The 13060-nt window shown below is 32.6% G+C and overlaps 1 protein-coding gene across 1 annotated transcript; it reads right to left on the bottom strand.

The window, feature by feature from the left end:
• Window positions 1-9358: 9358 nt before the first annotated feature.
• LOC104711489 (branched-chain-amino-acid aminotransferase 3, chloroplastic) lies at window positions 9359-12265 on the bottom strand. The gene is made up of 10 exons (XM_010428188.3): window positions 11947-12265; window positions 11756-11853; window positions 11485-11662; window positions 10914-11093; window positions 10674-10805; window positions 10483-10581; window positions 10289-10405; window positions 10028-10123; window positions 9806-9918; window positions 9359-9689 (listed from the first exon to the last, which is right to left on the bottom strand). Exons 1-10 carry the CDS (start codon window positions 12079-12081, stop codon window positions 9572-9574), a joined length of 1266 nt encoding a protein of 421 aa, XP_010426490.1. The 5' UTR covers window positions 12082-12265; the 3' UTR covers window positions 9359-9571.
• Between the last annotated feature and the right edge of the window lie 795 nt (window positions 12266-13060).

Raw genomic sequence — 13060 nt, 5'->3', positions numbered from 1 at the left:
GGTTTCTTTTGGAACATGCGTGGTTTTAACAAATCTAAAAAGCATTCTATTGTTCGTGATTGGTTACAAAATGAGTCTTTGCAGTTTGGATGTTTACTTGAAACGCGTGTCCAGGAAACTAAGGCCCCTAGGATCATTTCTTCAGTGTTCCGAGGTTGGTCTTCAATTACAAATTATGAGTTTAATACACTTGGTCGAATTTGGGTGGTTTGGAAGGAGGATGTGCGTGTAACACCAGTTTTCAAGAGTGGTCAGGTTGTCACCTGCTCCATTCTTTTGCCTGGTCACAGTACGGAGTTCTTTGTCTCGTTTGTCTACGCTTATAATCAGGCTGAAGAAAGGAAAGAGCTCTGGGAGGACCTAAAATCTCACTTTGATGCTCCACTTTTCATGAATAAGCCTTGGTTGATAGTTGGAGATTTTAACGAGATACTTAATGGGGTAGAACACTCTACTTATGATGAAAACCCCTTTGTCACTAGTGGAATGCGTGAATTTCAGGATGTTGTGCGACATTGCTCTTTACAAGATATGCATTCTCATGGTCCTCTATTTACTTGGGAAAACAGGCGGGATGAAGGCTTAATTTGTAAGAAATTAGACCGTCTCCTGGTTAATGAGGTTTGGAGCCGTTGCTTTGTTGATGCTTATGGAGTCTTTGAATCTGGTGGGTGCTCTGATCATCTACGGTGTAGATTTTCAGTGGGGTCTCAAGTTGGTAAGCCTAGGGGACCTTTTAAATTTTCAAACGCCATCTTAACATCATCTGAGTTTGTCCCTATGGTACAAGCTTTTTGGGATAGTTCGGAGACTCTCTATCACTCTACCTCTGCTATGTTTCGTTTTGCCAAGAAGCTTAAGGCACTGAAACCTCTCTTAAGGGCCTTAGGTCGTCAAACGCTTAGTCATCTTTCAGAACAGGTGGAACACGCTCACAAAGATCTTTGTCAGAAACAGCTTGCTACGCTATCTAATCCCACATCTGCAGCTGAGGAGGCTGAGGAGCAGGCTTTCCAGCGGTGGGATCACGTGTCTGATTTAGAGGAATGTTTCTTGAAACAACGGTCCAAGTTACACTGGTTGTTGGTGGGGGATAAGAACAATAAATTTTTTCATAACGCTATCAAATCTAGACAAGCTCATAATGCTATCCGTGAGATTCTTTGTCAGGATGGTTCCACTGCAAAAACTCAATCAGGGATTAAAGCAGAGGCGGTTAGGTTCTTTAAGGAGTTCCTGACTTACGAGCCAGTTGAGTACGAGGGTATGAGTGTTGCTCAGCTTGAGGAGTTGGTGACATTTCGTGTTTCCTCTGTTCAATCTGAGGGTTTATTGAGGGTGGTTTCTGAAGAAGAGATTCGTCAAACACTATTTAAGATGCCGGCAAGTAAGTCACCTGGTCCAGATGGCTACACTGTTGAATTTTTCAAGAATGCCTGGTCGATTTTGGGTAAGGACTTTGTTGTTGCTGTTCAGTCCTTTTTTCTTAAAGGTTTCCTCCCTAAGGGTGTAAATTCGACAATCTTAGCCCTTATCCCCAAGAAAACTGACTCTCAGGAGATGAAGGACTACCGGCCTATTTCATGTTGTAATGTGTTATACAAGGTAGTCTCTAAGATTATTGCTAATCGTCTGAAGGTTTTACTGCCCTCATTCATTGCTCCAAATCAGTCAGCATTCATTAAGGATAGGCTTATGATGGAAAATCTGCTGCTTGCGTCCGAATTGGTGAAAGATTATCATAAGGAGTCTATCTCTCCTTGTTGCATGATGAAGATTGATATCTCCAAGGCTTTTGATTCAGTGCAATGGCCTTTTCTTCTGAACATCCTCAAAGCTATCAATCTTCCTCCGGCTTTTATTCACTGGATTGAACTCTGTATTTGTTCGGCTTCCTTCTCTGTTCAAGTAAATGGGGAGCTAGCTGGTTACTTTCAAAGTACAAGAGGTTTGCGGCAAGGCTGTTCCTTGTCACCTTATCTATTTGTCATATGTATGAATGTGTTGTCTCTAATGCTGGATAAGGCTGCTACTGATCATCGTATTGGACATCACCCCCGCTGCAAAACTATGAATCTAACCCATCTCTGCTTTGCTGATGATATCCTCATTTTTTCTGATGGTAGTTCTCACTCTGTAGCCGAGACTTTAGCTGTTTTTCAACGGTTTGAAGTTGTATCTGGTCTCAAAATCAGTCTAGAGAAATCCACTCTGTTCATGGCTGGCTTCTCCCTACAACATCAGCAAGACATCCTGCAGCACTTTCCGTTTGCAGTTGGTTCTCTCCCTGTACGATATTTTGGGCTCCCACTCCTTACTCGATCTATGACACATGCGGATTACTTACCTCTACTTGAACGCATCCGTCTTCGTATCTCCTCCTGGACAGGTCGGTTCTTGTCTTTTGCGGGCAGACTTCAGTTAATCAAGTCAGTGTTATCCAGCTTGACCAACTTCTGGCTCTCTGCCTTTCGTCTGCCGAAAAGGTGCCTTCAGGAGATTGATAGCCTTTTCTCGGCTTTTTTGTGGTCTGGTCCGGATCTTAGCTCAAAAAAGGCCAAAATCTCTTGGCTTGATGTCTGTCAACCTAAGCAGGAGGGAGGTTTGGGGCTTCATCGTCTGCAAGATACGAACACTGTATGCATTTTGAAGCTCATTTGGCGTCTTGTGTCTGCTAGTAACTCCCTTTGGGTCAATTGGGTTCGAAGAAACTTGGTCCGTACTGGTTCCATCTGGTCAGTCAATGAGAGGAGTGTTGGCGGATCATGGATGTGGCGGAAGATACTGAAGTATCGAGAGCTTGCAGCGACCTTGCATAAAAAGGAAATCAAAACGGGTACTGAAACTTCGTTTTGGTTCGATGTTTGGAACTCGCTTGGTCAGCTTTTTGCTCATCTTGGAAACCGTGGCAGTATTGACATGGGGATACCACTGCAGAGTTCTGTGGCAGAGGCTCTATCGCATAGAAGACGTCGGCACCGTGCTGATATACTGAATCAGATTGAGGACATTCTTGACTCTACCCGTCAGTTAGTGCAACTTCAGGGTGGTGATCGCTCTCTCTGGAAACAGAAGAACGGCTCCTTCAAAAATAAATTTTTGTCCTATGATACTTGGTGTTTGATACGGCAACCAAATACGCCCTGTGACTGGTCTGCAGGCGTTTGGTTTACCCACTCAACACCGAAATTCTCTTTCATCACTTGGCTTGCTTTCCATAATAGGCTCTCTACTGGTGACAAATTGGTTCAGTGGAACTCGGCTGCAAACGGTGATTGTGTTCTTTGTCAAGGTAATGGGGAAACTAGAGAACATCTATTTTTCTCTTGTTCCTACTCGTCTAGTGTGTGGTCAGCTCTGGTTCAGAGGTTGCTGGGGGTTTGGTTCACCACTTCCTGGTCTACTTTGGGTTTTCTGCTTGTTGACTCTTCTACTCCACGGCTTCAACTCTTCGTCCTGCGGTTTGCTTTTCAGTCTACTATACACAGCATTTGGCGTGAACGCAATGCACGAAGGCATGACCAAGCTCCAACTCCGTCATCCGCTCTCTGCCGCTTCATTGACAAGACTATCCGCAATCGTTTACTCACGCTGACTACCTCTCCTGGCTATGAGGGTGGTCTCCAGCTTTGGTTTCAAACCCATCCTCTTTCTACTATTTCAAGTTCTTGATATTTATGGTTTTATTCGAAACTTTGGTTTAAAGTTGTAAAAAACTTATTCAGACTGCTGTTTTTTTGGTGAATATAATTTAACATTCATACAAAAAAAAAAAAAAAAACTACGTCTTTGGGGATGAAAATGAAAGGATGTGTACCATTAAAGTAGATTGAAACAAATAAGATGGTAAAATTCGTTATGGTAGGTGAACAAAATTGCCAAACCGAAGAAATTGTACCCCGGATCAGGTAAACTAATTATAATCCCAATTTAAAACAATAAGAAAGAATATAGCACTATACACAGTCACTTAATAATAATCACGTCGATTTTTTTTCCCTGGTTGTATTTTATACATATTTTCTTTTTTACTTTTCATTATATTACAAATGTCGATATTTATTTATATTCACGACGAACATATTTCCACGTGAAATTATATGATTCTGTTTGCACCATAATCACTTATACTATGAACTATAAAAATATTGATTTTATGGTGTTCCCCATGGTAAAATTCAGTTTTCGTCTTTATATGCTTACTTCATGATAATTAAATCTGAAGAAAATTGTTGAAAACTACATAATTTTTCTTTCTAAAATGATGGTTAAAAGCATTAATCAAGAGACTGGTAGACTAGTGCAATGCATTCTAAAAAGCTTTAAATGTTTTAACTCTGAGATTCAAATTTTTTTTTTTGAAATTTGAAAGTGACTCATGATTGCCATAACGTGATAAATGTTTAAATTACTTTGAGTATTTGAGATGTTAATAAAGAGTTTATGTTTCTCCGAAAATAATTTGGTATATTGTGTCCATATACCAAATTATCAAGTCATGTTGGTCGATTGTTCGTTTGCCGATCTTCTCCATTACTTAGATGTCATTGGAGATACATGCAACTAACTCATTACATGTTGCCACACTACAATAAAACAAACCTATTGTATCACTTAAATAGCATCACAAAACTATTAAATATCTGTTATAATAATTGATATTGTTATTAATTTGTATGACAATATTTTATTATAACTGATGCAAATCTAGATCATTTACACCACTTTAAATATATTGATACAGATATATAAATTTAATTCACTTAATAATTGATATATTTATTAATTTATATTAACATCACATAGAAAATGATATAGAAAAAAGAAACAAAAACAAATCCAGAATTTGCTTGTATCCCACATCACTTGTAGGTTGTAGCACAATAAGGTATTATAACACAACAAGGTACTACTACTTGCTTTATATATGTTCTCTTCACTTATTAGTCGTATACATATAGGATATATAATAATTATAAGTTATTAAATGAATATATAAAAGTATGATTGAAAGATATAAAAAATCAAATATTATATTACAGAACAAACATTTTCATATTATTTATTCCCTATTTAATTTTTCAGAAGTACATAACTTCTTTTTGGTAGACTATATAATATTTGTAGGTTATAAATTTATACTTATTATTTGATTTATTAGTTGGTTACAAAATACTAAAATAGATTATATGGGTTGGCTTCCTTAGTTATATCGAGATACACTTAAAGAGAATATCCCAAAAAATAATACAACTTAAAGAAATAAAATATTTAACAACCATATATTATTATTTTTTAACAAATCTTTAGAAACAATAAAAAAAATTATTAACAAAATTTTTCTCTATTAAACACGTCTGATATATTATATTTACACAACCATATATATTGTTAGGCGATTAAAGAAATAGAATAAATCAACGAAATATTTTCTATTAAAAATATATTATTAAAATTGGATTTGGGTCATTAGTTGGTTATAAAAATATAATATTTATATCAAAAAAAAAAATTTGGTAGACTATATAATAAATATATGGTTCATTAGTTGGTTATAAAATTAAGACATTAATAATTTTAATGGGTTTAAGTTATGTATCATTTGTATAACAATCATTTACGGGTTGACTTGATTATCGATTGATATCTAATTAAAATATTTTGATTTGACTATTGATCCACTAACTTAAATTATTCATCAAATAAAAGCTTTTGATATCTAACTTACCATATTAATTTATTACTTATTATTATAATTCACGTCTCATTTTTATATGATTCAATTTATCTGAAAGAAATAAATTATCATATTATTTATTAGAATTTTAACTTTATTTCTGGATATACTATGATTTGAATTTTTAAAAATAATAGAAATTTTTCAATCTATAAAATATTCAAGCTTTAGTAATATTATTCTTTAAAAAAATATATATTCAGCTAAAATTTTGACTGAGTAACGGGTCAAAATTTGAATAATTAAATTCAATTTCATATATTTCTTTTGTTTAATTGTATTATTTTATATGTTATAAAAAAGTTTTTAAATAATTTAGTTTGGAATATTTGAAAATAGTTTAATTTGATATTTTTAAGAATATAAAAATATGATAGATCAAAAAGTTAAAAATTATAAACACTCTAATTTGATTTGTTATAGCACGAGTCAATAATATGCCACTATAATATTAAAAAAATTCAAGAAATATGATTTATTGCTAGAGCATGGGTTAAAGTTTCAAGAAATATGATTTTAAACACTAAAAAAATCAAATAAAACTAACAAACAAATATTAATTTTTTTTAACAAACAAATTCAAAATCTAGATCTATTAGATCTTCAAAATATATGTTATTTTCATAAGGCATATTTAGCATATGATATCATGGCATAGTGTTCCATCCAAAAAATAAAAACTAGTTATAGCACATGTCATATTCTAGTTATAATATTTATTTTAGCAGCAGTTTTCCTAATGATATAATTATTTTACTTTAGTTTAGATAAATGATGCAAATATTTTATATCAATTTAGTAAAAATGATGTAAGACTTGTGATATTTTTTGAAAGTGATGTAAATGAACATCGATTTCATTAATTGAAGCTAATATTTTTTTCAATCGATGCAAATTATTTGTATTAACAAAATATAAATCCTTTATTTTAGTGATGCAAATTACTTTAACATCATTTAAATATGATACAAACATATAAAATAAATGATTTATATTGCCATAGCATCCATGTTAACATATATAATATGGTATAGTACTTTTTCGAAATAGTGTTTTATATCTAATCACAAGTTGTCATTGCGCATGATCACTCCTATACTAAAAATGGTTAGTACTAACTTAGCTCAAGAGGTTAATCTTAGTATCTCATTTGGTGTTTCGAAGTTGATATTTCACGTCATAGTTTATCTAATATATAAACTAGGAGATATCTCGCGCTATAAAACACGGATCAACATTTTCTCCAAAAATTATAATATAATAATAATTATTGTTAGATTTTTTTTTAAAAGTTATTTTGTTTGAGACATTATTTACTTTTAATATTGTAATTATTTGGTAAATCTACATATATATTTTTAAATATTAATTATTTTAGAATATCATAGAATTTTAATTTGTTTGATGTATATTACTATTTTATATTATTTGTTTGTTGTATTTGCATCATTTTTTGGTGAAAATATATCAAAGTATTAATTATTCTATTCTAGTTGTGAGCAAATAAAATTGATTAATTTATCAACCATATTAATTTAGTTTTACCAATCCGCCGATGTGGAACATTAAAACACACACTTCATATATTGAGTAATATATCTTTGTTTTAAAAAATTCAAATCACAATATATGCATTAAAAATCTATATATTTAGATATCATATATTATATGATAATTCAAAACAATTTGTAAATGAGATAAAATAAAAAAGATAGGAAAATCATAATTTAAAATCTTAACAAAATCTTTATTAAAATAATAATTTGGATACTTAGAGAGAAAATTTTACTTTTTAAAATTCTGATTAGTTCACAATTTTAAAAAAAATAAACAGTAATTGTCATCGATAATTAATTAGAGAGAAAAAAATATTTTTTTGGAAATTAATAATTATTCAAAAGATAATATTAAAATTATATTTTCACCCTTACTGAAAAGTTAAACATTTGCCTTAAGACCAATGGTATGACAATATAAATTTTTACACTTTATAAGGTTAGTTTTATATTTGTACTTCTCAATTAATATAGTAGGATACATATTTAATAAAAAATGTGAAAAGTTGTTATTATGAGTGCTCAATCCCAAAAAAAAAGAGAAAAAAAAAACTGAATTGAATTGAAACAATCAATTTAACCATATATTAATATGGCTTAAATATACTTGTTTTCTATATCCAAAAAAATCCAAATTATCAGAAAACGAAAAGTAAATCGAAATTTGGATTAGGCATTGCTAACCGGTAGTGGTATGACTAGAAAGGAAGAAAAATGTGTCCAATTTGGTCAAACTGATTCATATTAAATTGTATTTTCGTTATAAAATTAATAGAAAAGTTGTAAAAAGTTTATACATATATGAGCTAAAGACAAACTAACTTTTTTAAGATAAAAAAGAACTGAAAATACATTTTACAAAAACATGAATTTGAATCTTACCAAAAAAAAAAAACATGAATTTGCGTTGGTTCGATTTTTATGTTTTCTTGAACGGAAATATCAGACAACCAATGAAATGTGGTTGAAATCAAGTATGACAATTGTACTGTCTACTTTTAATTGAAACTTAATGACCGACACTTCTAGATCAACGAAAAAGTTTGACTTAAGTTGATATTGGATAAAAGGCTTTAAAAGGTCAAAAGACTTGGAGAAATAAAGTCATAAGCAATTCAAATTATTGATTTTTCTGCACTGTTTATATGAAATTGTAATGATATATCTATCACTGCAAAAAAAAAGTACATAAAGTTTTGAACTTTAAAGCTCTTAAAGAAAGGAAAAAGTTGTGAAGATTTCAACACCATTGCCCATTGGTAGGAATTGGTCTTGTAGCGTATAGGCCATCTCTTCTTTCCACTTTTCATAAAGTTAGATAAAAGCATTTCTAACATATACCTATTGATTTGTGTTAATGATATAATTAGATCACCATTTAAATATAAACAAGTGTAATGCATGCTGTTGACAAAAAAAAAAAATCATATGAATATTAATGACTATAGAATGGTATGATAATTGTAGTTTTACATTACTATGAATTTAACCCAAACAGAAAAAAATATATATATATAAAATAAAACAAACAAAAGGCTAAGAGGAAGAGGTTTGAATATATTAACTATTGAGTAAGCATATTTTTTAAAAAAACATCTTCAATAATTTGGTCTTTTTGGCTACTATTATTTAGGTCCCAATAAGACTTTTGGAAGTACTCTAAAGGTTAAAAAAAAAAAAAAAGTTGTTCACATCAAAAACACACCTATCTATCTCTTTTTTTTTTTTTTTGAACAAAGTCTATCTCTTTTCTTTTTCTGTTTATACTACATTATAAGACTTCACTAATTTAAGTCATCCTCACTACTTTTTATACTAGTCTAGTAGATAAGACATGTCATCATCTCGTAATCATGAGATAATCATGACATCTTTTCAAGTCGTACCAAGTCGAAGTCCACGCTCCTTAGAGACTATTATGGCTTGTTATTGCCTTTTTACTTTTTGCTTACTGATAAGTTCTGGTTTAAAATCTGATAGATATCAATTATGTCTTAGAAATGGTGCTTTAGACTTGGGATGTTAACATGTAATCAGAAATATGTAACCATTGGATGTAAACATGTAATCAGAAACAAATATGTAAATAAGATTATTGGTACTGAGAGGTAACAACATCTACAGATATTGAACCATCTAAGTTGTAAAATCTGAAGTATTAGATAAACCAGATTCTAAACAATCCCAACTTATAGTTCTCACGAATCAGAATCACAGACCATATAGGAAATGAAAAGCAAAACCAAGAAGCCGAACTGATAATTGCATTTTGCCTGGCTCAACTCAGATTCACAGTCCAATTCATGTTGTCTTCAATCAAACCCATCTGCAAGCTTGTCAGGACGGTGTAGAGTTGCTTCGACACAGTTCCAAAGGTACCTTCTCCGTAAGACACTCTGCGTTTCAGAAAAATAAAAAGCTCTTATGACATACACATAAAAAGGCGAAAGCTTTACAGCTTTTTAGGTCTAGCTTTTGTTTAATGGGGGATACAAGGAAATAAAGGTTTTACCTTTTGCCTTTGTAAGTAACACTTCCAACTGGAGAGACAACCACAGCAGTCCCTGTGCAGAAAACCTCGTCTGCTTCTAATAATTCATCCACTGTCACATTCCGTTCCTCCACCTGATACCAAATAAACATGCACCGTGATCACAAGCCAGTCGTGTAGTGCTATGATCCACTTTAAAGATACGAGTATTGTTGAGAATCTGAAGAAGGGGAGAGAGATTACCTGAAACCCTTGCGTTCGAGCCACGTCGATTATACTTTTCCGCGTAATCCCTGGTAAAATGGTTCCTTTTATTTCAGGAGTAGCAATCACATTATCCTGAGAAAGACAAATGTTGGTAAAGAATCATTATCTAAGAGAATCAGTATCTTGATATGTTTGTACATCTCCTACGCCTTAGAAATTTAGACTTCTAAGGGGGTAGACATCTTATAGACTCTACAAGGCATCATCAGATTCCCAAAGATTCGTTTTTTTCCTTACCTTTACGATGAATATATTGCAAGACGAGACCTCTTCAAGAAATCTTTTGTAAACGCAATCAAGATACAAAACATCAGAATATCCTTTAGCTTTCGCAATCGACTGTGCCTTCAGTACCTAAATGATTATAAGTTGTATGTGTGAGTTACAAATACCTGGTAATCAATATATTCAAAGAATCAGCTTTTACTTACTGCAGCATAGTTGCCAATGGTTTTAACACCTCCGGTACCACCAGGAGTTGCACGGTGAAAATCATTTTCCACAATCAAATTGATTGGTGCCACACCTTCCTGACATCATTATATAAATCCGAATCATCATTTACAGAAAAGAAGAACATCCAAAAAATATGGAATTGATCGAAAGAGGAACTTTGAAAGACCTTGAAGTAGTTCCCGACAGGCGAAACATAGATAATGAAAGTATATTCTGGTGCAGGTGCAAGACCAAGAACAGCTCCTGTCCCCATAAGCAACGGTCTCACATATAAGGAACCTTTACCTGGAGGTGGAACCTAAAAACAAAGACATCAACACACATGTTACAGTCATAACATCAAACAAAATATATAGATAATTTCCTCTGCATATCGGGACAAAGACAAAACTGTGTGATTCATTACCCAACGTTTGTTTGCTAATACAGTTTCTTTCACAGCTTCGACAAACTGCTCAACGGATGGAGCAGGCATACACATCCTCTCAGCACCATTTCTCATACGGTTTGCATTCTCCTCAGGACGGAAGAGGAGGATATTATTACCATCTTCCTTTCTGTAAGCTTTTAGCCCTTCAAACAATCCCTACAAACAAGCAAAAACAAGAACTTGAACAAAGAAGACTCTAGTAATCCTCAATTCCAATCAACACCACAAACACTCTTGGCATCTCTCTCATCATCAATTACAGGTAAAAGAAGAATTTTTCCGTGCAATAGATAAAGATAGATTCGGTAGATAACAGAAATCCTCATTATATGCAACTAACATAGCAACCACGAGAATAGACTCGTTGACAGATTGTGTTACGGTAAAGGACAGGACTTTAAGAAACTATGAAACAAAATCGACAAAGTTTATCACATATTTTCAATTCCTTAACCTCAATCCCATTCCCACAGATTAAGCTTAGTATGATCAAGCTCGTTAAACAGTAAAGGAGATGACTTTGAAGAAGAAAACTAAAGAAAGAAACCTGTCCATAGTTGAGTACACCAGCAGAAGGGCTGACTTCAATGTTTCCAAAACGTTGCAATTCACCTTTAGAGAACTCTCCATCGATGTTACATTTCATCACATACATGTAATCAGTCGGCTTAAGCCCAAATCCAATGTTATCCCAATCTATGTCGGCTACTTCAGACACTTCCGTACTAATTTAGACAAAAACATATATCTAAGTGGTGACCTGGATGAATTTGGACAAACAATCCCAAAGAGATGTTGATTCTGATTTCCAAACAAACCTGGAAGAATTGGAGAGCACAGCGTTGCATCGAGTAAGAGAGGCACCACCATTGATGACACTTAACAATACAGAGGAAGAAGACGAAGAATGCTGAAGCTGTGGATATAATCATCGGAGAAATGGGTTTAGATCAGAAAATGAAGATGATAACATTTTGAGGAATCGATAAAACAGTAAAGAAGAGTTGACCTTGATGGAGGAAGAAGATGACGGCGGCGATAAGTTCCGAGTAGAGGAGAAAGAGTGGAGGCGCGTGGAGAAGGCGCGTGAAGGACAAAGTAGGTAATTTTGATTAAGACTCGGGGAGATTACTGCTCTCTCCATTGCTTCTGAAAATGTTTTTGCAAGTGTTTGTTTATGTGTTTCTTCTTCTTCTTTGATAAAGACGACAATATGGGGGAGACGGAGGAGGCTCTCTCTCTCTCTCTCTCTGTGTTGCGTTTCGGTTTTTGCTTCTTTACCCTAACAACAACACCTCATTTCAGTTTTATTTGTTGTAATCAATTCTTTTTATAAGAGAGGCAAAAATAAATAATAATAATAATAATAATAATAAGTACAATAAAAATTAGAGTGTGTTATTCAATCATCCAAATTAAAAATATTATTCCAATAGTGTGTTCTAAATGATGCATAAATATACTGACATTGGATTTGATCATTTTTAACCAAAAAATCTATATATATATATATATATATATATATTTTTTTTTTTTTTTTTGGTGTGCAAATAAATTAGAATCTACACACATGAATCCATTGCAATAATTTTTATAAAAAGATAACTTTATCAGTGATTCAATAAACCTTACTTGTATTTTTACTATGTAGTAGTCTAATAATCGGTTTAACTGGAATTAAACTGGAATTTAGGAAGAATATTGGTGTAATTACAAACATAGAAAACAATTGTAGTCCAATTATACACAAGGAAAAGATTGATCGTGTAAGTCTGTAAGATATTGATTTATTAGGATAGTTTTTTTTTTGTAGTTGACTAAGAGAAAATTATAGTTTTTTTTTTTTTTTGTGGGTTTTTTTCGTTATAGTTCACTAGGAGAGACATGAATTATAAAATAGAAATCAGAAATTGTACAAAGATTTAACAAAGAAAAGTGAGAGTCTTTGAGAAAAAAATATAATAATAAAGAAAAAAGAAAATGACTGATAATACAATAGCAAAATAATAATAAGGCTCAAAAAAAATGTAAGACCGAATATGGGGTTTGATTTGCTCACCATTTTCACCAACTACTTACTTAGATACGTTCAAAAGAACACGTGCTTCATGCGTTTTTGTCAA

Source organism: Camelina sativa, chromosome 9 (genome assembly GCF_030686135.1).
Source record: "Camelina sativa cultivar CO46 ecotype springtype chromosome 9, ASM3068613v1".
NCBI lineage: Eukaryota > Viridiplantae > Streptophyta > Magnoliopsida > Brassicales > Brassicaceae > Camelina > Camelina sativa.
This window is presented reverse-complemented; position numbering and strand designations above follow the sequence as displayed.